General features: G+C 39.1%; 2 protein-coding genes across 22 annotated transcripts in view; one reads left to right on the forward strand and one right to left on the reverse strand.

Moving 5' to 3' along the window:
* The window catches only part of fmnl1a (formin-like 1a), a 36,926-nt gene extending 35,887 nt beyond the window's left edge, over positions 1-1,039 (forward strand). For all 3 annotated transcript variants that reach the window (XM_083567265.1, XM_083567267.1, XM_083567266.1), the window contains one exon: positions 572-1,039. In XM_083567265.1, the coding sequence (XP_083423391.1) occupies positions 572-636 (65 nt within the window). In that variant the 3' untranslated portion in view covers positions 637-1,039. The remainder of the gene's footprint in view (positions 1-571) is intronic.
* A 2,934-nt stretch (positions 1,040-3,973) lies between these two features.
* Positions 3,974-26,266, reverse strand: part of srcin1a (SRC kinase signaling inhibitor 1a) — a 170,860-nt gene continuing 148,567 nt past the window's right edge. For 12 of the 19 annotated variants that reach the window (XM_083567224.1, XM_083567225.1, XM_083567223.1 and 9 more), the window contains 2 exons: positions 18,307-18,420; positions 3,974-8,907 (listed from right to left, as the gene is read on the reverse strand). In XM_083567224.1, coding sequence (XP_083423350.1) covers positions 8,905-8,907; positions 18,307-18,420 — 117 coding nt within the window. In that variant the 3' untranslated portion in view covers positions 3,974-8,904. Of the gene's footprint in view, positions 8,908-18,306; positions 18,421-20,698; positions 21,353-21,449; positions 21,501-26,266 lie in introns of all 19 variants that reach the window. The other 7 variants (XM_083567218.1, XM_083567232.1, XM_083567234.1 and 4 more) reach the window with 2 other exon arrangements.

Here is a 26,266-nt window from a genome sequence, read left to right on the forward strand (position 1 = left end):
CCAGTCATGTCTATTATATCAGGATGGACAGGATTAGAAATGAGTTAATAGATGGACAGCGCATGTAGGACGTTTTGGAGACAAGGTGAGGGAGGCGAGATTGAGATGGTTTGGACATGTGCAGAGGAGGGACATGGGGTATATCAGTAGGAGAAATCTGAGGATGGAGTCACCAGGAAGGAGGAAAAGAGGAAGACCAAGGAGAAGGTTTATGGATGTAGTGAAGGAAGACATGCAGGTAGTTGGTGTGTAAGAGGCAGATGTAGAGGACATGGGGGTATGGAGATGGATGATCCGCTCTGGCGCCCCCTAATGGGAGAAGACGAAAAAAGGAGAAGAAGAATAATTTAAATGATGAATGTCACTAATGAAGGCGAGTGAACGGCATCAATTCAACCAATGATCAACTGGTTCTCTAAAACAGGTCAAAGGTGAATCTCGTGAATCTTCATTTGACGAAAAATTGATGAAAAACCAGGAAATGAAGGAAAAAAAACTGTGAACTCTTGAATGAAGAATTTATGAGAAATGTACATCCTGTATGTGTAATATTTTTTTTTTGTCTCATCAGAAATGAGAAATTCTCCATACCGGCGAACAGACGGAAGAAGACCGGCACAGCGGCAAGAAAACTAACCCCAGTGTTATTCATGTTCACACAAGGAAACCAGAACGTCCTCAGTGTTCATCTAACCAGTGTTATTAGTATTAGGCTTATTTTGCTACCAAAGACACAAACATACAACAAATCTTTAAATATTACCACACACATATGGTGCACACATATTTACATACAAATTTACACACTAACAGAGACATCACACACACACACACACACACACACACACACACACACACTTTCTGATTTATGATTTAAAAGTTTTTAACCGCTGTATATAAATACTTAGGAACCATTTTATATTATCCAACGTGCCATGTTCGAATTTATTAGTTAGTGTGTCTCTTGTTATGTAAAAATTAAAGTGTTTTTTAAAAAAAAAGAAAGAAAGAAATAAAGATCACGGTAACAGAACACAAACTCAGACATGAATGTCTATTTTAAACCATTGAAAATGTATGTTTAATAAAATCTTTTTGGTTTCACACATAACTTTCTTCTTTCGGCTTCTCCCGTTAGGGGGCGCCACAGCGGTCCATCCGCATGTTTGATCTGGCAACATGTTTTTACACATATTGGGCATAAAATGTTCAGAATCGACCAACCAGGAATACTACTATCATATAATCAGTGGTGGACAAAGTGCACAAAGCATGAACTTGAGTAATAGAGATACAGTAAGTAAAAGTACAGAAGTATTTACCCTTTAAATATATTTAAGTATCCAATATTAAGTATATTAAGTACTATGATTTATTATGGCTATAATGTCATCATTTTTAGCACAAGATTCTTCCTTAATCAACTCAGTTTATGTGATCTTAATGAATCAAAGCTTTCACCCAACATCAAACCTTGAGGTAGATGGGCTACCTTAGCAGAAGACCACATCACTTCTGTCAGCCAATAACAGGATTTTGAGACTTTCATGGGCAGAGACTCAAACTGGACAGACTGGAAATAGACCAGTCCAGATATTTTTAGTCTTAGTTCCTGTTGAGCCTGCTTCCATGATTGGCTGCTGATTCCTTTTCTTAGCTGTAAAAGAATGGAAGCTGACTTGTTTCAAATTTGGCACCACTGCTATATATTATTAGTTGTAGTACTTTGTTAGAACTTCCTTGGAGAGAATAATTGGATTCCATGGAACATTGGTGAAGATCATGGAGACATGGACAAGAGCTTGGACCTTCATCCTTAAGATCTCTAACAATTTTTATTCAGTCAGTGTGGATTTCTGTTGTTTTTTTGTGTTTTGTTTTTTTTAAAAAAATCACTCGATGAGTAGGAACATATTCTCAGAGCATTCCACAAGATTTGGACACATTTCTGAGAGCTCACTTTTGTGTAGAAATATCACTAAGAATGCATTTATTGCACAATTAAATACACGTCATTGTGCACAGTTTATCAAACCATACAACTCTTTGGCTAATTGTAGCCATAAGATACATACAAAATATGTATCCTTATAATATGTCTTTTAAACGAGCCTTTTAAGCTGCACTGGAGATGTTCAGTACAATCACAGAAAAAATGTATGACATCACCTCAATTAAAGGGAACCAAATCAATAAGTGACTAAACTAGACTAGTTGCGTTGTAATTGTTTGCTACACACATTATGATAAACTACATACTATGAATTCAAAGGTTCTGCAAACTAAATTAAATGTTACTCTATGTGTAAAAGCATATCAGGCAACACAGCATGAGCTATAGAGTTATTAGCCTGTTACATTAAATGCCTCAGCTCCATAACGAGATGAGTGATAGCGCTGCATACACACCTTTATCTTTTACACGTTTTCCCCTACTTCTTTTCCTCCTTTTACTGAATTGGGCTCCTGAGGGTTTAGTACGGTGGCCGAGAAGTGCAAAACACATTAACAAATCCGAAAACAGAATAACAAATCCGCAAACACAACGACAATTCAGAAACCGAAAAAGGTAGGTATAGTTTGTAAATGGAACACTTACCGATCATTGGAGCGTTCCTTAATGACGTGATGTCACCCAAACCCCACCTCTCTTTTTTGAGTGTATGAGTGAAGGAAATTCTCCGGGCGCTGGGTGCAGACTCCAAATGTCGACCAGGTTCATTTACCATGACCTGATAATTGAATAATTGTGTGGTAAAAAAAAAAATAACCAACAAAACAATGATAGATTTTTTCTTTCATGGACGCCCAGTGCCGCCAGGAAGATGCTGCTCTGGTTGGCTGCCCATGTCGCCGGCAATCAAAACAAGTTTAAATCAGAGCACGTGTTTAACCCTGATTGGTGATTTGCTGCATGTTTGACCAGTTTTTATCAACTTTTCTGTAAGACATTTGACTTCAAAATGTAGTGAAGTTTCTCAACTCTGTTAAAATCAACCTCCAACTTGTATGTCCTCCGAGTGGTTTCTGGATCCCCGTACTGTACCTGGATCTTAATCCAGGCTTTGCCCACATTGTCATGGGGGGAAGTGGTACCGATGGGTTACTGATCGGAAAGTCTGGGGTTCAAGCCCTGATATCGCTGTTGGGGTCCTTAAGCAAGGCTCTTAACACTTCTTCAGAGGAGCTGTAAAATGGCTGACCCTGCGCTCTGACCCCAGCTTTCAAACATTGGTTGGGATGTCCAAAGAAATAATTTCCCCGTGGGATTGATAATGGTGTAAATCGTATTCTAAACTAAAAACTTTTAGGATTGTGACCACCCTTTATTCCTCAAAACATGACCTTTTGCACACACCTGTCCGTATGTGGATGCAGGTATGCAGAAACGTTCGAACGTATAACAAATCAAAAATCAGCAAATGAAATGAAACGCACTGAAACACGGTTGTAGAAGAGAGCTGGAGTTTATTAGACACACCACCACAGCAAGTATGTACAAAATAATTTCAGCTCTCCAAATTGCTCGTACAGCAGGAAGGGGGGGTGGGGGGAAAGGGGGAGGGTAGAAGTCTGAGGGTAAGGGGGAGGGGTCAAAGTTTTACATTTCGCACAAAGTTATTCGTTGTTGGCATCCACACCGATAAAATTGTTCTTTTTCTTCAGTTATAGGCATCTATATTTATACATGGATAGATTATTTCTATAGAGATCTATATTCCTTAGAGAGGTGTTGGTTATATCGCGCTACTCTAGAGATGGGAGGGTCGCTTTACGGACTCGACGCTGCGAATCCTTCCGCGACACGCACTCGGCGACTGTCAATCGTATCTGGTTACCACGTCACCACAGGTTACAGTAAAGACTGGACATGCCTTCGCCACATACATATCTGAAGTATAAAAGAAAAAGACTGTATTTTCCTACTTTTCACTCTAAACATTATAATTTTTTGCCTTTCTATAGTCTCTCCATTTTTATTTTGTATTTTTTGATAAAACATGTAGACAAGTTTATTTACGTATTAATTCTTTTATTTTTTTTAAACAATGGCACCGTGCGACTGCTTTGATCATATACATGCATTGCTATTGATTTGTAATAAATACCTTTTCTTTTTTTTTCTTTTTTAAATAAAACTATTTTTTATTTCCCGGACATAGCTTTTTTTTTTTATTTCTTTTTATAATGTATAACTCTAAGAACGATGCTTTTGTATGTACATAATAATATTCACTTTTTTTTCTCTCTAGATTTGTTTGATGCCAAGATTTTCCAAACATCCTTCAAGTAAAAGCGTCCCAAAAGGGATAAAGTGAGAAAATTATCTACGCGTTTTTTTTTTCCCGCGATGTGCTTTCGGTTCTATTGTAAGTGTGCTTTTCGTTCGCATAAACGACATCATCGGACGTTAGCTAGACTTTTAACCAATTGTCTTTCAACACTAAATAACACGCACACATGCGATTCGTATTTCGCTGATTATACTGATACCGAACCCGGTTTGGGTTTCGCTCAAAACGCTTCCGAGTTTACAGTAAGTGCAGAGAAAAAAACGCTTGATTTTCGAATCTCACAGTTTCGACAGTCACACCGACTCTGTTCATCGTTTTTTTTTTTTTCTCAGCGGGTTGGTCATTGATTCACTCGACGTCTTTTCCCCCCCCGAAAACATTTTCACACACATACACACACAAGAACTCATAGAAAATCCGTATTAACAAAAAAACGTCTAATCTAAAATGATAGCAACTCTATATTACATTGAATTCATACTGTACATTTAGGTCAATATTTTCCAACTCAATATATAAAATGTTTTTTGTTTGCCATGAATAAATAATAAAGGTAGTGTGATGTGAAATTTGTAATTATATATATATATATATATATTTATGTATATATAAAAAAGCAAAGGAAAAAAGCTGTACAAAGCAATTACAGTTGAAATAAAGGACATGATAAAGGTTTGCATCATTAGTTTGGTTTAAGGACAATCGTATTTTGCAAATAAAAAAAACAACCAACCAAAAAAAAAAAAAAATACAATACAATACATTCGTTATGAATGAAAATTGTAGCTAAAATGTTCTCTTTTTCGTTAGCATGGTTTATTCATTGTCTAGAACTTCAGGACGTCTATTGTTTTGAGGATGCGAACACCTCCATGATCCTACTCTTCATCCTCGGATAGAGAAAATGTGTGTGTGTGGAGGGGGTAATGATGAGGTTTTATAGATCTTTACTGCATAAATGAACTGAATTCCTTCTGAATTCTTCCAAGCTGCACATGTGACATGTATGTTTTTTTTTGTGCTGTGATAAAACTTTCAACAATTTTACTCTGTCAATATTTTTTTTTTTTTTACAGAGAATCAACGATGCTTTATAGAACACCAACACATTCAATGCGAAAACCAAACCCTAACCTGGTTTCTTCTCCAGAGATCCTGATTTCCATCAGCAGGCAGGTTTCTTTGGCTTATATATTTTTTCTTTTGAAACCTGTCAAAAAAAAAAATAATCATCTGCTGCCTTTAAAGATGACATAAAAGCCACCTGTCAATCAAGCAATTCATCAAAATCCAGTCGTCCTGTCAAGCTCTCTAAAGGCCACAAATCAAGAACAATCTGTTCCTCTAGGAAGAAAAAGCCATACACACTAAGACAAGAGTGTGGCAGAGAGCGATGCTTTTTTTTGTCTTTTACTCCAAGAAATGGCAAAGGCGTTTTTGCCGTACTGCCAGGGCTGCGCCAGATTCTTTTCCTGTAATTAACTAGATTTCCCCTACGAAACAGAAAACCTTCCAAAGCTGATGTTTTTTTTTTTGTTGTTGTTGAATTCTCTGTAAAAAAAAAAAAAGCAGTCACATGTCTGTCTAATCTCTCCCCCGGCAGCCTGCTGCTCTCATGTCTCACGGGCTCGGCTCTCAAGCCATTGTTTCCATCGACACTCCGAGACAAATCCATTTCCAACACTTGTTCTGACAAACAACTCGAAAGAAAATCCGTATTCTTTTAATACTCAGCTTTTTTTTCCCCCATTCATTTCTCTGAAAGCAAAACCAAAGACCGTGTCTACGACTTCTTTGCTGTGTCAAGCCAACGAGTGTTGCATTAAGAGAGACTGAGTCAGTAAGAGCAGCTAAAAGTTCTCATAATGAGCCTTTTCATTCTACCAAAAGTGGCCTCCTTTGGAAAATAGGATCCTGAAGCTTCAACGATTTGAGTCGTTTAGGTTTCTGGCTCATTAGAACGATCTACAGTTATTCCTCCCATTCAAGAAGCATAACACCGATCCTCAATTGGAGGAAAACGTGAGCGATTTATGTGATAAATATCGTCCTAATGGACCATTTTTGGATTGCTTCATCCAAAACCGTCTGATGTGTTGATGTGACCAACGGAAAAGAAATTTCAATTCTGCCATGTTGAACTTTTCTGGCTCATTGGAATAATCTTTAGTTGTATAGAACTGCTTTTCTAATTTGCTACATAAATCAGAGCATCACATTGTGTATTGTGGCAGTGCCTATGGAGGAAAACAAAGTGTTGCAATTTTGTTCTGATTGTCAGACACGATCGTTGTACTTTATGCTTTTTGGGTAAAAAAAACAAACAAAATAGTTGGGAAGTCTTTCCTTACAGTTTTGCTGGTTGTGCTTTTATCGAGCATCTACAGTATACCTCCTTCACGCATTAATCTGCCATGGACATCTGGGCAGCTTTCTCTTAGGCCATTTAGCCAACTCTGACTTTCTCAAACTCCTTATTGGAGTCTAAGGCTACGGCTACACTAATCTGTCCACACTATCGTTTCGCCAAAGTCGCTCATCCACCCTGAAACGTCTGAAAGCGCTTACGTTTCTGTATTGTGCATCAGCAACGCTTAAGAAATGCGTCATTTTCGCCTGCCATTTACTTTCCAGCATTTTAAAAAACGTCACAGCAATGACAAAAAAAAATGCATCAACGTTTCCGAAAACACCTCTGTTTTCACCGACCAGACTGAGATACAAACATGGCCATCTGGGTACGGATGGAAGGCCAAAACGGAGAGAAAAATAGATACGTTTTCGAATAAAATCGTATCAGTGTGGACATTACCTAAGTCTGTAAACATCGAGTCTGTAAACATCTTTATTCCACAATCCACCTGTTTGCACTCGTAACTTTGTGCCAAGCTTTAAAGAAATAAAAAAACCCTAATTATCCATATGAAGAATCATTCTGTCTTTTTGTGTGCATATACCTTCATGACTACAGAATTTGAACAGTTCTGTTTCCCTATTATATTCTGAAATTCCCAGTGAAGCAATGATAGAAATGATAGCACCAGTTTCAGTTCCTTGCATTCACCAAGCTACCATTCATTAAAACGCAGCTTCAACAGTCCTTAAGGTGGAATGAATTACTTTAATGATGTTCTTCTCTCCAACTAAAGTGAAACAGATATACCCCTAAAAGTACCCCATCAGATATACTTGTTCTGAGTAAAGTATTTGATCTGTTCTGTTATGACCCAGAGAAACCATCACTGAACTAAAATTCTTGGTTATAAAGTCTTGCCATTTTTTTTTTTTAAATAGGAAGCTGATAAAAAAATCAAGAACACACATCGACTACTACTCAATTTAGATTATTGCAACTCTACCCTTAAATCACGCATGTTCACAGTCTATCTAATTACACATCATAAAAATCTACCAGACACCCCTAGGTCTGTGAAAGGTATTACATTTGGCAGATGGATGGCTGTGTTTTGGGGTAGTGAGTTCTTTTTCTGGCCTCACGTGATGGCATGTTTGCTGGTCTGCTGACGTGACGGAGAGCCAAGCTGAAACATGGAGTGGCTCCAATCCCATCTGTGGGATCCTTAATGGAAACTGGCAGTTCTGTCAGAGTTTTGGAGGATCCAGATGGGAGAAGAATAAACCCATAATGAATGAGAGATGGTAAAGCTGTGTGTAATGTGTGTGTGTGTGTGTGTGTGTGTGTGTGTGTGTGTGTGTGTGTGTGTGTGTGTGTGTGTGTGTGTGTGTGGGCTAGAGATTGCATCATTCCTCTTGGATGCTCAAGGTTTTAGCCAGGAAGAGATTTTACATGACTAATACATTTTTTTTTAAGGAATACACTATTGATGATGTTATAGTTTTGCTTAAAGTGCCTCACTCCATTTTGGTAGGTGGAATAAACTGGGAAATGACCTCACTTCCTTTCTTCTTGCTTGTTGTACCGTTGCCAATCAAAAGTTTTGGGTCATGAGATGAGCCAGCGGAGACAGCAGAAGGGGTTGAGGCCGAGGAAGAGGAGCTGGAAGAGGATGACGAGTGGCTGTTGGAGGGCGAAGGAGAAGGTTTTAAAGAGTTGGTGCTCTGTTCTCGGAGGAGGCGTCGTTGTCGGAGGGTGGTGGCAAGCAGCAGGGCCTCAGTCGAGAGTGTGGCCAGGAGGGCTTTGGTCTGGCCAGATGAGGAGAACGGATCCTCTTGGTGGTCATTACAAATCCCAGTGGGTAGACGACCGGAGAAACTAGCAGCCCGCGAGTTGGGGAGCAGAAACATCTTCCTCTAGGGGTAGCAAGGTGGGAAAGTGCCGGGCAGAAGAGACAGAAAGAGAAAAATAAGTGGGCGGGATGCTATTCTTTAGAGGCAAGCTATTCTTTATGAAGTAAAAAGGTTTGTTCGGGAAAGTCTTTCTTGGTTATCCATTTTAATGCGATCCACCCCACATGCTCATGAAGAGCCTGTGTAGGGTTTTGGTCAGGGATCCTGTTTTTCTTACAGACACACATCTAGGAATGCTAAGAGATGTGTACACAAGGCCGAGGAGACTCCAAGGAGCATGGTGAAGAGGAAGAAGAGGAGAGGGAGGTGGGAGTCAGGTCATGTCAGGTTGTGCTTCTTCTCACTGGGATCACGAGGTCATGGGTCAGTTTGGTGAGGTGATAGCATCGTTCCACAGAGAGGATGACAGGTGGGCAGGTTGAGGAGGATAAATAAGGAAAAGGGGAAGATTGGAGGGATGGACAGATGAAAACAGAAAACTCACATTAGTATTAAGCATGCCAGGCAGGTACATACAGCAGTGCATAAATAATGTAAAGTCATACCTCCTACATTCATACATATAACAAAGCAGCAATTTATTTTCTATGCACAGTCATTTCATCTGCATTGGCAAATGATAAAGCAACAGCCTTACCACAAATTAGATATGACACAGTAATAATACCCAGGCAAGAAGCCTGGACCAAACCATTAATGTGTTTTTTCAGTTCCTCATTCACAAATTTAGTTCCTGCCTGCAATTGGCACCTATTTACAGTTTGATGTGCATAATGGACAAAAAAAATTGTGGTTTCATCATAATCTGTCATGCATGACTTTTTGTTACTTCTGCATAAAGGGATTATGAAGAAAAACAAACGTTTAATAGGAGTCGCAAAGATTAATGTTGCCTCTAGTGATCAAACAAAGCTACTACAGTTACCTGACTTTGAAAAAAAACAAAACATGTAATGCAAACGTATATGTTTTTTTTTTTTTATATAGTTTGGGTGATGCATTTGATTTACTCAAAGTTAAGTGACAAACTGGTGTTGCGTGTTACTGTGAAAACACTAGTTATACATTAAGTCCGCTTGAAAATGTGACAAGTATGTTACATGCCTGTAAAAGGCAAACTAGATGCTCTTTATGGGGCTGGAGTTGATACAGTTCATCTTCTAACATCTATTTTGTAATTTTGACCCCCTCCCTATTCTGATTCTGTTTCTTTAGTTCCTCATTCACAAATGTAGTTCCTACCTGCAATCGGTTCCTACTGACTATGTGAGATGCAAAAAATGGAATAAGATTTCCAATTGTGGTTTCATCGTAACCGGTCATACAAGACTTTTCGTTACAACTGTGTCAAGGCATTATGAAGAAAAACAGTTTGGTAGGATGTAGCAAAGATAATGGTGTCTCTAGTGGTCTAATGTGGATACTACAGCTAGCTGGCCTTGAAGCTACTACAACGCTAAGCACATAACATGTAATTCTGTTAAAAAAAAAAGTGGGACAAAAAAGGATAAAAATGCAGATCAGTGTGCATGAAAGTGATACGGGAAAGCAAACGTAAAAAAAGTGACCATGGCAAATAAAGACGTGGGTTTTTTTGGTAACTTGTCACCTGCCTCCTATTTCTTGCTCCCTGAGTGATCGAGCTTTCCACAATAGGCTTTGAAAAAACCAAGTCACTAAAATGATCCAGTCTTTCCATCGCTACTTCCTACATCGCTGGGATTTGCAAAGAAAGAATTTCACTGTGATGTAAGGTACATTTGACAAGAAAAAAAAGAAGATAGATTCTAAAAGTTGTGCAATCCAGTGGTGACTAGGGCAAGGAAAAAGTCCATGAGAAGGAAACCTTGAGAGGAACCAGATTCAAAAGGGGACCCATCTTTATCTGGGTGACACCAAATGGTCATTCATTACAATTCAATCGTTGTTGAGGTTTTCAATTGCTTACTGATGGACACTTAAATGCAAACTTATTTGTGGCCATTGCAGCCTTAAGCCACTGAAGCAGACTGTTTATAGTAATTACATGCAAAACCATTGATTGGTCTAAATCGAGTAATAGGGAATCAGGATGAATCAAATCAATCAATCTATTTTGTTTTTTGGATGAAGTTACTAGAAGTTGATTGAACTTCCTGATGCTGTAATAAACATAACAACTTTAAATAAAACAATGTGTTTCAGTAGGTTTGAAACCTTGTCCATCATGAATAGTAATAATGGGAGTAATGGGGAATAGCACACATACACTCTGTCAAAAGCATAGGGTAATACATAAAGACTATAGCAATCTTAATAGACTATGATTATCAGGGCAGTAACAGGAATATAACAGTTCCAACATGTGTGTGAATGATCATTTGGTGCTTCGTATTCAGGAAGAAATGTATCCTGGCGCTTCCCTCTGCCTTGTCAGCACCTTGCAGTGCAGATGGCAAATTAGTGTTCAAGTCTTAGATCTGAAGGTGACGCAGATGGAGCCATGAAAAAAATAAAGAGAGTGAGAGAGAGAGAGAGAGAGAGAGAGAGAGAGAGAGAGAGAGAGAGAGAGAGAGAGAACAAATTTACAGAGCTAAAGAGTGACATGAAGGGCAGATGGACCAGAAACTGCAGAAGAAAATCTTTAATATAAGATGGAAATTTAAAAGCATAGACCAGCTCGCTTTTGCACACAGCCATGTTTTTTTTTCCAAAACTTAGGAGCATTCCTTAATAATTTTTTTCAATCTAATTAAAAGTTTACAACTTTGGGAAAACCCATCAAATGCTTCTAAGGCTGAATTCAATAATGAAAACTATAATAAAAAAAATTGGTCACATTTCTTTTTATAGTTTGTTCTACTAATAATGGCCCTAAAGAAGCCTATTCATTCATTTGAATAAAAAAAGATATAATTTTTTCACAATTATTATTATTTTATATGGTTTAAACCTATCTATCAAAACCAATTTAATCCAATTCAATTCGTATATCACTTTTAACAATGGACAATGTCACACAAATTGGCTTTTATCTAAATAAATAGATTACGAATATAAATATTTGCTATACATTTTCTAAATATCATAAATGAGTCCCTATATGTTTAACCCCTATGGAAAGCCTGTGGTGACAGTGGTAAGAAAAAACTCCCTGAGATCACATAAAAAAAAAAAAAAAAACCTTGAGAGGAACCAGACTAAAAAAAGAACCCATCCTTATCTGAGTGACAGCGAATGTCTGTTCATCAAGTTCAGATAAAGTTTTTTTGATAACTATGTTGCCTTTTCTGTTATTCACAAATTGAGAGTACAAATCTGCCCTTTTAAAGTACAAGATTATATACTGTATTGACACAAGTTTGTGAAAACCTTAGTATAGGATTCGTTTGTATTTTTTGAACATTAAATTCCACATTAATCTCCATTTGCTGTTATAATGACCTCCAGTCTTCTGGAAAGATGTTCTACCAGATTTCGACGTGTGCTTGTGGAGATTTGTGAGATCCATTCAGACACAAGGGCATTAGTAAAGTCAGGTACTGATGTAGGTGAGGTGAGGAGGTCTGGGGTGCAGTCAGCATTCACATTCATCCCAAAGGTGTTCAATAGGCTTAATGGGCAAAGCTCTATAGCAAAAGATTTTCCACTCCAACTCATATAGATGTTCATGGAGCCGGCATTGTGCACAGAGGCATCGTCATGCTAGAACAGGTTTGGGTCTCCTAGTTCAAGTGTCGTGAAACTTTTACGACTAAATGCATCCAAAGACATTTTATGCTTTGCAGTTAGGCGCATCCAACCTGATGCTAACAGTTTGGGGAAGAACCACAATCAGGTGTCCCAATATTTTTGTCTGGGTGATTTAAACACACAACTCATCATGAGTCAGCTAGCAAACTAGCCAACAGGCTAAAAAGTGACTTTGGCTTGTTCAGGATCTAATTCTGGAAAATAAAAAAGTATTAAGCAGATTGTGGCTGAAATGTCACATATTCATTTCTGGTTTATAGAACCCTTTTCTAAACACAGCACTGCATTAGCAATCATGCGTTTTACTGAAAACTCTTGCTCCTGCAATATAACTCAATAGCACCTTACTTTAGTTCCCCAATACTGCTTTTCTGATCTCTCGACACGGCAAGATCGCTTCTCCCACGCTCCATTTAGCTCATTTTACCATAAGGCCGTTAGAAAAAGACTGTAAGACAAAGTCAAGTGGCCGTAGCTGCTGGGGCTCATCAGGCCGACGGTGCATTACGGGAAGAACACACCGGCTTTGTTCTTCTTACATCTACACTAAACAAAACTGTTCATGACACACCACCATAAATTATACACTAACACAATGAAAGGAATCTCACAGACGCAGCAGTAGCAGCACTATTTAATTCTAATGGTTTAATCTTGCATTTAATACCGAAGAGTGTGTCTGAAGGAAGGGAGATGTGGGATTGTACCCATACAAAGTAAAAAAGCAATACAAAAATGTTGCACAAACTTATGCTTCAGTGGGTTTCTAAACTAGCAAATGGGATTCTGGTAGATCTCATACTTTACTTCATGCCTTTGCTTCTCCAACCAGGACACATTTAAGCTCCATTAACAGTTAATGCTGCAGGTCATTGGGCAACAGAGAAAGTTCCCTAAAGTCTGAATTAATCAGTTAAAAAATGTGGCCTAAAGTCAGTATTAATCGGGTAGGGGCGTGGCCTAATGTCAGTATTACTTAGATAGGAGGCGTGGTCTAAAGATAGTATTAATCAGATAGGAGGCGTGGTCTAAATTTAATATTCATCAAGAACTGGGCATGACCTAAAGTAAATATAAATCAGGTAGGAGACATGGTCTAAAGTTAGTATTAAATCAGGCAGGACGTGTGGTCTAAAGTTAGTATTAAATCAGGCAGGAGGTGTGGTCTAAAGTTAGTATTAATCTGGTAGGATGTGTGGTCTAAAGTTTGCATTAATCAGGTAGAGGGTGTGCCCTAAAGTAAATAATAATCACGTAAAAGTCATGGTCTAAAGTTAATATTAATCAGGCAGGAGCTGTGGTCTAAAGTTAGTATTAATCAGGTAGGATGTGTGGTCAAAAAGTTTGCATTAATCAGGTAGAGGGTGTGGCCTAAAGTAAATAATAATCACGTAAAAGTCATGGTCTAAAGTTATTCAGGAAGGAGGTGTGGTCTAAAGTTAGTAATAATCAGGTAGGAGGCATGGTCTAAAGTTTGCATTAATCAGGTAGAGGGTGTGGCCTAAAGTAAATAATAATCACGTAAAAGTCATGGTCTAAAGTTATTCAGGAAGGAGGTGTGGTCTAAAGTTATTATTAATCAGGTAGGAGGTATAGTCTAAAGTTTGCATTAATCAGGTAGAAGGTGAGGCCTAAAGTAAATATTAATTGGGTAGAGGGTGTGGCCTTACGTTAGTATTAACACACCTTCTCTCAATTAATAAAAATTTTAAGTCTAGCCGTCTATGTGGTAATACTCACTTTAAGCCACGCCTCCTACTTTAAATAATACTTACTATCAGCCATGCTTCCCTAAAGGGGGTGATAATGACTTTAGGCCACACCTCCTATCTGAGTAATACTTACTTTAGGCCACGCCTCCTACCTGAGTGTGATGTTGGTACAGAGTAATACCATTCTACTCTACTTGCTAAAGAAGAAAGTGCTTCGGCTTCAAGATTACGGCTCTTATGTCTCTTTTCATACATAAAAGCTTGTCATAAAGTGTCAGAACCCACATCACCAAGTCTGCTTTAGACATTTGAGGTGAGTTTGAGATTTGCAGGTTGCAAGTCATGCAGGTTCAAACATTCCTTACTTATTAGCGATATTAGCCTGCTAGCACTGATGCTAACGTAATAAGCAGTCTCGAGATACAAGACTTTGGAGTACAGCGAGAACGTAAACCGTTTACTTTAAGGCGTGCTTCTGATGGTGAACGTCGGGGGAGCAATTATTTTGCACTTTGCTCAGTTTTTATCTTTTCCCGATGGCAACAATATGATTTTCTACTTTTTAATGAGAATAAGATGTTTAATTGGAGTCGAATTTTTTCCATTATGTTGTTGCAATCATTATGATGATATTCCTTATCACTGCCTTGAGTTTCAGTGGTGAAAAATCTCTTCAAATAGCTTCTTTTCACACAGTATTCCCTCATCCACTCCTCTTTCCCCCGAGCAGAGCGAAGCATTATTGCTTTATAACCTGGCACTATGGCACGTTTTTCTTTTACCTAGTGACCTGCACCATGAGCTGTTAGATGCTAGAGTCTTCCATTGTGACTTGCCATATCACAATCCTCACTGGGTTCTCAGCCCACTGCAAAGTGGAGTAAATGTTACCATTCAGAAGACTTGAAATATGAAAACATCTGACAAAACTAGATTAAAACTTTAGGCCACGCCTCCTTAATGAGTAATACTAACTTAAAGCTACGCCTACTACCTGAATAATAGTAAATAAAGTTGCATTTACCATGTAGGATGCATGACTTAAAGTTAGTATCACTCAGCTAGGAGCAGTGGCCTACAATGACTATAACCTTGGAGGTGTATCTTTTAATGAGTAATACTCAGGTAGGAGGTGTGGCCTAAAGTTAGCAGCAATCAAGTAGGAGGCGGGGCCTAAGGGGAGTATTAATTGGGTGGGAGGTGTTTGCCAAAATTGGCGTAATAGACACCACTGAGAGATTTCATATTTAATGCTACATAATGGTATAACGCTAATCAATTGCACCAATCTGGTTGAGAAAGAGAGAGAGAGAGAGAGAGAGAGAGAGGGAGAGTGAGAGAGAGATATGGTGGGTTTTGAGAGAGAAAAAGACACGGATGAAAAACAGTATGGTCAGAAGATGGTGAATGATAGGGGGGAGAGGGACAGAAGTAGGCTGGATGAAAAGATAACCCTGAGATGAAAGAGAAAAGTGGGCACACTCTGAAAAAGAGAGAGAGAGAGAGAGAGAGAGAGAGAGAATGTGGCCATCCATACAGTATGTGAGTGCTGGAGGTCGTGCTCTCCATTTCAAAGAGAATAATTAAAGGTTTATTTAATGAGACAAGCCAAAGTTCTGATCAGAGACAATGTGTCTGGAGAGAGACCTCTTTCTTTCTCTCTTTCTCCTTCTCTACTCCTCTCTTTCATGCACCTTCAGATGCACACAGCTTGATAAATTGTTAATATCGGTAGAAGCCATAAGCTTGGCAGGATGAAGCTGGGGCACACTGGGTACTCTCACAAACCCTTGCAGCTCTACGCTTTGTCGTTCAATCACAGGGGAGAACTCAATGTGTCCATGCAGGTTTCCTCCACATTCTTTGTTTTTCTCCGACCTCTAAAAATAGGTCTAAGAAAAATCACCTATAGGTATATAAGTATGTGAAAGTGTGCGAATTGGCTGGTTTCTGGTACTAAGTACCGTATATTCCTGCCGATCTTTTATTATTCTTGGGATAGACTAAAAGAATGAATAAATGAATGAATGAATATTTTGTACTCTGAGAACCAATACGTGTACTCGGCATACATTAAATGCGATCTTGTATATGACAGAAGATGATAAAACCAGTCTGTAATTTTGTTTTAAAAAAGTAAACTATTAGATTTGGTCTGAGGAATCATCCGAGTGATTTTGCACATTGTGCTGTTTATCATATACAGAATGTATACTGCTCGGTGCCATTTTGTGTATTTTGTGTATCCGTCCTGTACTGTTTTGTTTTGTTTTGTCTGTTTGCACTGTGTTTTGTCTAGCACTGTTTGCACTTGGACACCTTTAGTCCTGAGTTCTTTGTTGTTATGTAGCTCTATGTTGTTGTATGTTTTACCAGGGTTCCTGGAGAAACGTTTCATTTCACTGTGTACTGTATCAGCTACATATGGCTAAAATGACAATAAAAGCTTCTTGACTTGACTCCGTCGTTTTGGATTATCATTTAGTAGAGATGTTTAATTTGGTCTATTACGGAACGAAAAGACACCTCCAAAGCTCGAGATAAATCACTGCTCGGACACTTCCGATATTTAAAATCACATTACACACTCGCCATCTTAATCCAGGCCCTGAGGTTGACCTTTGTATTATTTTGTATATTGATGTATTCATCAGCACTGTTGTCTCAGCATTTGTCTTAAACACATAGCGAACATTAAAATGGTTTGAATCCAAAAGGCTACCAACAGATCTCCATATACCAAACAGGCATAAGATTATGACCACCTGCCTAATATTGTGTTGGTCTTCTTTTGCTACCAAAACAGTCCTGACTCATCGAGCATTAACAGCAGTTTGAGCTACAGGAACTTATCTGTTGGATCGGACCACACGGACCAGCCTTCGCTCTCCACGTTCATCAATGACCCTCGGCCGCCCGGGACCCTGTCGCCGGTTCACCACTGTTCCTTATTAGGACCATTTCATAGGAGATTTGAAGATACTCTGACCCACTCGTCTAGACATCACAATTTCATCTCAAATCCTTACGCCAGCCCATTTTTCCTGCTTTTAACACATCAATTTTCGAAGACTAAATGATATTTTGTTGCCTAATATTTATCACCCAGTAACAGGTGATAAATAGACAATCAGTGTTATTCACTACACTGCTCATAATGTTATGCCTGGTTGGTTTATAATCACTGCAGATTTAACCCATTAGAGCACATCTCGACACCATCTCCACCCGCACTTCTCCCTCCATCCTGTCATCTTTTAATGTGTAATTTTATCTGTCAGGTCTCCTGGGAGCTTCTGCCATGGATGTTCAATTGACAAATCCCTGACTGTCGTAGTCACTCTACTGTCACAAAGGTGTGAATCTTATAACTGTCAGAGAGCTCTCGTTCAGCCTCTCTTCATTAACACACACGGATCTCCCTTGGGTCACTTGTATAAAGCTTAATCTCTAGATCAACCTCGAGAAAGGTTAGAATTTAAGGCAGGAAGTGGCTGGTAAGTAATAATTAAACCTGCTTGATATTCATAAAAAAAAATAAATAAATAAATATATATATATATATATATATATATATATATATATATATATATATATATATATATATATAATATTAACTAATTGTGAAATTATAGGCATTTACAGTAATCAAATAAGCCTTATGATCAAATAAATCCTTTTTTTTTATTTTTAGGTATATTTACACATTTTGAATGAAAAGAATAAAATTCGTCAAAAGTTTTTAAACTAACAAACAAAACCCCCAATAATTATTCCATTTACCATATACAATACTTCCTACTGATGTGAAACTTTCCATCTATTTTTCATTACTGTGCGACGAGGATACAAAATTGAATCGTTATGAATTAACTGAATGTGATTTTTGCTTATTCGGTACAGACACGCGCGAGAAGATCATAAGTATTGAAACGCCTGATTATTTTTCCCAGCCATATTTTTTTCTTTTTCTCCAAACTGTTACGATAATATTGAAGGTACGCAATTGTCTTTGAATGACAAATTCTGGAGAAGATCTGGAGTGGTCTGCAAAAGAGCTCTAACCTAAACCTTATTAAAAATGATGAATGTGAACTCTTACACCCGTGAGGTTGAATGAATCTCCACAAATCTCCACAATACACTTCAGAAATCTAGTGGAACATCATCCCACAAGAGTGGAGGTTATAACAAAAACATACAGGGACTAAATGTGGAATGGGATGTTTAAAAAGGAGCACATACGAATGTCCTACGACTTGGTGTCCATATACTTTTGTTGGGGTGAGAGGACATACCTGCTGTTGTCCCTGGTTCTTGAGGAAGTCTTCTCTCTGCTTGCCCACTTTGCTCTTGTCCAAGCCGCTCTGCTGGAGGTGCTTTAGACGAGATATCGCCTTCCCACCACCACTCTGAGAGACACAGAGCACAAATTCGATTTGTTCTTTAAAAGTTTTACGTATTTGGTATGGTCTGTTTTCCTGCGCATTCAAGTGTAAAGCAGAGCAGAAGGTGAAAGCAGAATGAAAATCAGGTAATTGGGACACACACACACACACACACACACACACACACACACACACACACACACACACACACACACCACATTATCCATTAACCCAGAAAATAGGTTTAGGAAATATTGCAATAATATCCTGTGTAATTATAGCTGAGTGAACGTTCCCAGAATGTTCTGAACGTTCTTTGCACTTTCTCTCTGCAAACGCACACATTTAGAAGTATGTTTCTGGGTGTTCTGTCGCTCTGATCCCCCACCCCCGTATATCACCCGCTGTACCTTCTCACAATGTGAGGATCATGCAAGGCTTCTGCATAGACGAATCTATTCAATCTATTCAATACAAGATTCAATTGTACGTGTCCTGTACACATACTGTAGCATTTGTTGTCTTTGGTATGAAAGTCACATTTAGCTCCTAATCTCCACATTCAGGCTGTTATAATAAAGTATTCACCCTTTCTGAATGGACTTTGCTTTGAAATCTGAAAAATGTGTACGTTTATAAAACTGGATGGAAAGTATTAAATCTGCCATTGAAAAAAAAAAGTATGACTTTGAAGAACTTTCAGCTGTTTTCAACTTCTTATACACGTTATATATGGATCAAAGTTTGTGGACGCCTGAATATGCGCACCCGCTTGCTCTTATAGTAACCTTCACTCTTCTGGGAAGACGTTCCACTAGATTTTGGACTGTGCCTGTGGACATTTGTGAAGATTCCTTCATCGGGTGCTGATACTGAGATGTTCCAATTCACTATGTTCAATAGGGCTGAGGAGGTCAGAGTTTAATTGTAGGAGATCTTCCACTCCAACATGTAAAGCTTATCATATCTTTGAATCTCTAAATCTGAATGAACAGAAAATTCCATTCTACTGTATCCAAATACATTTTATACAATTGTGTGGCTCTAATTTTGTGGTAACAAAGTCTTCTCTTCGGATCTGCCTGATTCATCCTGACACCCTACCTATGGATAGAGTTTCTTCAACTGGAGATCACTCTGTGCAGTTGGGGATAATTTCACATCCACATGAAGATCCATAAAGTTATTGAGCAAATTAAGAACTTTGAGGATGGAATTGGACTGTATGCATTGTATCACTGGACACCATAACAATGATGAACTGTAATGAATGGACATTCGTTGCCACCCAGAGTTCCCTTTCGAGTCTGGTTCCTGTCAAAGTTTCTTCCTCATGAAGTCCCAGGGAGTTTTTCCTTGCCACAGTCACCACCAGGGACAAACTTACAATTATAAAGAAAAAAAAAACGTATACATTATTTTGTATATGTTGTTTTGTATAAGCGCTATACAAATAAAAATGAATTTAACAAGTCAGGCGTCCCAATAATTGTCTCTTGGAGATTTAATTTTCAGAATTAATAGAAATACCCCTGGAGGGCAGGTATTAAAATCAGTCATTATAAATTACAGGCTACTTACGATGGAGATACTTTAAGACGACCGCATCGTCAAAAATATTGTAAGTCGAAGATGGCGCTATGACTGTGACAGTCTTTTCTGCTTCATGCTAATTTATATTTGAAATTTTCTGCTCTAAGCTGGTGGCTTTCCTCTTCTTCGTTTTCCCTACAAGCAGGAGACATACTTGGGCGCTTGGAAGACACGCTTTTATCACTAAAATTGCTAATTGAAACAGAATAAAATACACACTGAGACCAGTTTACTCTGTTGACCGCTAGCGAGAGGGAAAGATACGCCCATCCCAGTTGCGCAATTTTTTATAGATTTTTTACAAATATGCCGTATCCCTCTCTTCATTGTAAGATCGAAAAATCGTAAGTCGAACCATCGTAACTCGTAATAAGCCAAGGAGGGGGGACCTTGAAGCGTTCAACAAAAGATGAGGAGGGGGAAAAAATCAGAAAAGCGCGAGAGAGAGCGAGCGAGAGAGAGAAGCTAAAGCAGTTTATTTTCATCAGTAGACAGTTATGGCTGTTGGTACAGAGGGTAAACAGCGGAGGAGAGATGAAATTCCGGTTTAATCACCGTTGGGTCGAAGAGATAGCATGATGGAAAGGAGATAAAGAAGATAGAAGGACAGTCACAATGCTAGCTATCATCTCTACTTATCACCCGGGAATCAATAGCCGACAGCAGGACAAGGAGAGAGAAAGCGAGAGAGCTGAAGGTGTTCCTGAACCTTGGCTGCATCTGTAATTATAGAGGGTTTTGGTGGAACAGGAGGTCTCTGCATCTCTCCTCTTCCTGAACTTTTGATTGGCGGAGGAACCGAGCTACTGGACGTCTTGGAATCCATCTCCGGAATACTTTGAGACCAGGTTGGGATGACCTGTGTCCCAAAATCAAGCAGACTCAGTTCTAGCTCACGGATCGTCTCTTCCAGATTGTCTAGACGCCTAAAAGTGGTGTGTCTAATATCCTCTTTGGACTCCCGGACTCCCGGATTGGATTCTCCATCATCCGTTACCTTCTTATCGTCGATCTCAAAAGATTCCTGGATCCTCAGCTCCGTTTTTAGTAAACTTGCTGGCTTCTTCTCTGTTAAAGGTGCAGGTGAGGGTAAAGGCGAATTAGATCCGGTAATCGTGCCTTTCTCAAGCTCCTTTATCGTCTGGTTCCGTTGTGGTATCTGAGATCGCGTTTGATTGGTTAAAGACTCCGACTTCCACAGCGGCAGGCGTGGGGTCTTTACAACATAGCTGCTGTAACTCAGGCTTCTCTGGACTTGTGGTGTGGTGTTGGAAATCTGCGTGGAGATCTGCGAGGATGTTGTAGGACACTCGCTGAGGACGATCTGAGGGACCGACGAAAAAATGGAGGTCTTGTCCGGAGGCTGTGAATTCAGTAAATATCATGAATTACACCATGTTGTATTTATCACAAAAATCATGGGAAGTGTTTTTATAATGTGGGAGGAGTTAGAATCTCACCTGGGTTTCGGGTTTTGGTTGGTGAACACTTTCCTGCAACACGGCCAACTGCTGATATGGGAACATACAAAATGTGACAAGTCGAACACACACTCTAGCAGCAAGATTACATCAAAGAAACAAGTGGCCACTAGGGATCTGGTGCATCCCCATAACTGAGGCAGATTCGATTCGTATCTCGATGCATAGCTACATATGAAGCAGCTACCGATGTGAAAAGATTCATCCCTGTTATGATTCAATAAATTCCGATTTGATTCAACACAAATGTGATTCAATGCAATACAATGCAATAGTCTTCTAATGCATGGCACCTTCACAAACAAGCCTCTGTAGTGCAGAAAACAAAACAAAGAGATCAAATTAAACCGGATGTTCTTTTCCTGTTCTGTCTCCAGAAAGATGCAGCTCTACCTCTGCCATGTTAATCTGTGTTTTATGTGACTCTCATGCTCACATAGCAGAAAATACGCGCTCGAGAAACAGTTTAGCGGCGAGATATCGATCTACAGATCAAATATTGGTCACAAATAATTGGTCACTTTCTAAATAAAATGCGTACATCTGCTAATAATTATATATAAATAAATCGTTTTTTACTGAGGCAAATATGTCAACAATTATGCACCTTTTATGCCGATGCACCGATGCAATTGGTGAATCTCTAGTGCACACACATACACACTCATCACAAGGTGAAAGGGATTTGCATGTATGTGTAATTACGTCTTTGAGACATTTTTATAGTGATATTCGCACAACCGATACACAAACCAAAGTTCTAGCTTTCACTAAAGACTGTAAAAAACTTTGCTGCCACTCTTCCCATATCCATGAAGCCATGAGCCACTGTCACAGGAAACGGTCATATGATACAGGATACTGGATCAACTGGGAAAGTAGTTGAAATGTCAGGCCCACCCAGGCCTCTCCATGGCCACACCCCCTGTTTAATTTGTGTGTGTATGTAAAAAAAAAAAAAAAGAATTTCAGCCCAAGAGCAGCTTAATGATTCAGCGAGAGAGTCTTCAGGGACCGATTCGGGGGCTTGGAAATGATCAAATCGTCTTTATACACGGGCAAATTCGTCAACTTGAAGGCGCGTTTTCATCTTTTCAAAAGAAACCAAGCTGAATCGAGCCAGACGGCTTCCTCGTACCGCTTCACAAGTTCCTTTTGACCTGATTTGCATAGTGAGCGATACACAGATTTATTTTTTTAATAAATCTAGACTGAATCTAGGCCAAAAAACAAACAGTTGATACCCAGTATGTTGTATAAAAGCAATCAGAAGTTTTTTGACTAGATATTCTTCTCATATTCTCAGTTCCCGTTCCATTTTTCCCATTGTGATCAATCTGGGATTTAAACCAGGGGTGACCCTGGTGACCAGTTCATGATCAGTGATAATTGATCACGAGGAATGTTCTAGATGCAGCATTATGGATAATAACAATAACCATTTGTGGCAGCGGGCACGTGGATGAGCACACGAATGGTTATGGCTACTATCCATGATGCTGCCTCTAGAACATGCTCTTATGCTGAATGCACAAAATAATTAAGCACTGAAACAATTCGTCATGTTGAGATAATGAAAAAACAAGAGAGGAAAAAAAGTATAATGCATGGCCTCTTAGGACTTCTGTAATTTTGAAAGGATTAACCAGACAATTAATATGGGTTGTTCATTGTGTGGCATTTACAGATCTGGCAACCAGTACCCATATCCAATACATCGCAAGCTTATACACAATTTGTGAATCACACATTTTAATCACACACTTCTCTATAAATGACCTTGTTCCCTATACAGCATTCATTTTCTTTTGATTAGACCAAAGCCAGTTGGGAATTTAAAGCTGTATTAGCTGTAATAAAGCTCACAACAATGTTTACTTGTTGCAACACAAGAGCCGTTATTGATTAGTAATAATAACCTCGGGCTGACATAATCGCACGCAAACCCGACCGCCGCTAATTTCCCCAAGGTCGATTTCCCCATGTCGAACAGATCTCACTATTCTCGACCTTCTTTGTATTAGAGGGATGAATTGAAGGTCAGAAGACATAGGACTGGTGTTAGGAGGAACCAAAGGGATCCATCAGCAATTGAGGAAGCAGATTGACTTAATGAGTCTCATTGGTTTTTGTTGAACGTTCAACGCAATCTCAACGTGATCTCCCCGATAACGGGCTCCTGATGACAGAGCCAAAAGCGGTCCGACATGCGGCATCTCCTGCGTCGTCTTCACATTCGCTCAACCAAAAGAGAGCAATCTGTACTGCCTGCTGATGCTAATGAGCCTCGCACAGTGTGTGTCAAAGTGTGTGTGTGTGTGTGTGTGTGTGTTTACCCTTGAGCTACAGGAGCTGACGACTACAAACACCACTACAAACGTTTTGCGCCTACTGCTTGTGTGTGAATGCCTTCGGAAACGCTGGAATGCTGGAATGCCATTTCATTTAATTATTACATATCAGGCAACCGAAAGCTGTAACAGTCTTATAATCAAACAATTGTGTTTACAGATTCTGAGTAGTAAAATGTCTACATATGAACCATTGCAAAAGGCAATATGATGCGATTGACATTCCTGCTTTTGTGTGTGTGTGTGTGTGTGTGTGTGTGTGTGTGTGTGTGTGTGTGTGTGTGTGTGTGTGTGTGTGTGTGCGAACAAAAATTTTGAACAGCATATGCATTGTAAATTGATATCATTTTTGTCTGTTCTGTAACATTTAAATATCTTATGTAGGCAAAGGGGCAAATAAAAAAAAAAAAGTTATTAAACGAAACAATAACAAATTACTTCAAAACTCTTCGAAAGTTTACTCCCCTCCGGGTCTTTGCCATTTGTCGTTATATTTCTCGGGCCATTTATCAAAATCACCGCATTCACCAAATAAATTACAAATCGATCGAATCTCCAGCTCAGTAAGATCATTAGGAAATGTTCCCACTCTGTATGTGACTGTAACTGTTTGTTTCAATAATTGCAGCACATTAATGTAGAACCTATAACGGACCGGAACCAATCAGAAAGCAGTATTCAGACTGTAGTATATACACTATATTGACAAAAGTATCGGGACACCTGATTTTTTCAGCCAAATGTGGTTCTTCCCTGAACTTTGACCCAGCTACACAATTGTATAGAGCATCTTTGAACATGGTAGCATGACATTTTCACTTGAATTAGCAGAATCAATCCTGGTCCAGCATGTCAGTTGTCCTATGTACAGTAATGTCCAGTAAGATATGCTTTTGATGGGTTGAAGTGGAAGATCTCCTGCTGTAGAGCTTCAAACACTAACACCTTTAGTAAGAATTGGTGACTGCACCCCAGGCCTCCTCACCTCTCTCATCTACGGTGCATTCACAAGTATTCAGTGTTCACTTTATTCCAATTTCATTATGTTGTAGCCTGATGCTACAATCGTTCAAATTCATTTTTTTTTCATGAATGTCCACTCAGTACCCCATTAATGCAACAATACTTGAAATTTAGCTCAGGTGCCTCCTAATTTTTCAGAATCGTTGTTTCTACATATTCATTGGTGTCCACCTGTGCTACATTGAATCGTTTGGACATGATTTGGAAAAGCACCAATCTCTCTATAGAAGGTCACACACATCTGATGATGTATATCAGAGCAAAAATCAAGCTATGAGGTCAAAGAAACTGCCTGTAGGACAGGATTGTTGCAAGATCTGGGAAAGGCTACAAAAGATTCTGCTGCATTAAAGCTTCTAAAAAGCACAGTGGCCTTCATATTTCTTAAAAAAGGAATAAGTGTGGTACAACCAAGATTCTTTCAAGAGCTGGTCATCTGGCCAAACCGAGCATCCGGGGTGAATGAACTTTGGAAATCCGGTGTGGAGAAATTCCAGAAGAACAACCATCACTGCAGCCCTTCACCGATCTGGTTTTTATGGCAGAGTGTCTAGACGGAAGCCTCCCAGTGCAAAACCCATAAAGGTGGAGGTTATTATACCAACAAATGGATGAAACGTGTAAAAGGGATGTTCAAAAAGCACATATGGACCTTATGGTCAGGAGTCTATAAACGTTTGTCCATATAGTGTAGTCAGGAATCCCCTCACTACCAGAGCCTCCATGTAAAAGTTGCTCTTATATCTCCACAGAGTTGAAGAAGCAAAAGTTTCCCTAAAAACTCAACAGAAATCCGACACTTTCAAGGTGTTTCAAGTAAAAAAAAAAAAAAGCATCACTACACCTTCAAAGCGTACTGTGTTTACCAGTTTCCTTCTCCTCTGAGTTTTGCTGACATGGTGCAGACTTTGTAATCCATTCTTAAACATCTGCTTCCTTTTAAGCAAAATCGTGCTCTCCATTTTTCATAATCAACACAATCCTGTGTTATTTGGTCTAAGACATGAAAACCAAGCACTGGCTGAGATTAAGGCATGGAACAGTCAAGTCTAGACCTGAGAAGTGACACTTTGTGGTGATATAGTTATACAGTTGACCTTCACGTGACCTATTTATGAGATTTATTAACACATGCATTACAACAGAAAGGTAGTGGCAACCCTGTTAGCTTTAGTCCCTCATCCCTTCATCCGCAGGGCACGAGAGTTCACTGGTTTTATCCACGAGGATGAAAATTAAATAAATCGGACACTATGGCTTTTACATTCATTCATCATCAGTCATCTTCATCATTGTCTAGCAGTATCATTATTATCTTCCAGTGTCTTCATCACTATCTAATAGCAGGAGAATGTAAATAATAAAAATCATAGTCTTTAAGACAAGACATCGCCAAGCTGCTGCTCTTGGGCCCTTGAGCAA

This window comes from Silurus aristotelis (genome assembly GCF_946808225.1).
Source record: "Silurus aristotelis genome assembly, chromosome: 17".
NCBI lineage: Eukaryota > Metazoa > Chordata > Actinopteri > Siluriformes > Siluridae > Silurus > Silurus aristotelis.